The sequence below is a fragment of the Buceros rhinoceros genome, unplaced genomic scaffold (genome assembly GCF_000710305.1).
Source record: "Buceros rhinoceros silvestris isolate BGI_N320 unplaced genomic scaffold, ASM71030v1 scaffold22927, whole genome shotgun sequence".
Taxonomy (NCBI): domain Eukaryota; kingdom Metazoa; phylum Chordata; class Aves; order Bucerotiformes; family Bucerotidae; genus Buceros; species Buceros rhinoceros.
Window position 1 is genome coordinate 1 of NW_010420728.1, and position 207 is coordinate 207.

The window sequence follows — 207 nt, forward strand, 5'->3', positions numbered from 1 at the left end:
ACCTGCCCCGACTGCGGCCAGAGCTTCAACCACAGCTCCAGGCTCCTCCGGCACCGCCGCACCCACACTGGGGAGAGGCCCTTCATCTGTGACGACTGCGGTGAGAGCTTCACACGAAGCTCCCACCTCATCCGGCACCAACTCATCCACACTGGGGAGAAGCCCTTCACCTGCCCCGACTGTGGCCACCGCTTCAGGGACAGCTCC

General features: G+C 65.2%; 1 protein-coding gene across 1 annotated transcript; it reads left to right on the top strand.

Annotated features, from left to right (window-relative positions):
* Window positions 1-6: 6 nt before the first annotated feature.
* LOC104496324 (oocyte zinc finger protein XlCOF6.1-like) lies at window positions 7-100 on the top strand (the record flags this gene model as incomplete). The annotated part of the gene is made up of 1 exon (XM_010139417.1): window positions 7-100. A coding segment is annotated over one exon (94 nt), but the record flags the coding sequence as incomplete, so codon positions are not given.
* Window positions 101-207: the final 107 nt, after the last annotated feature.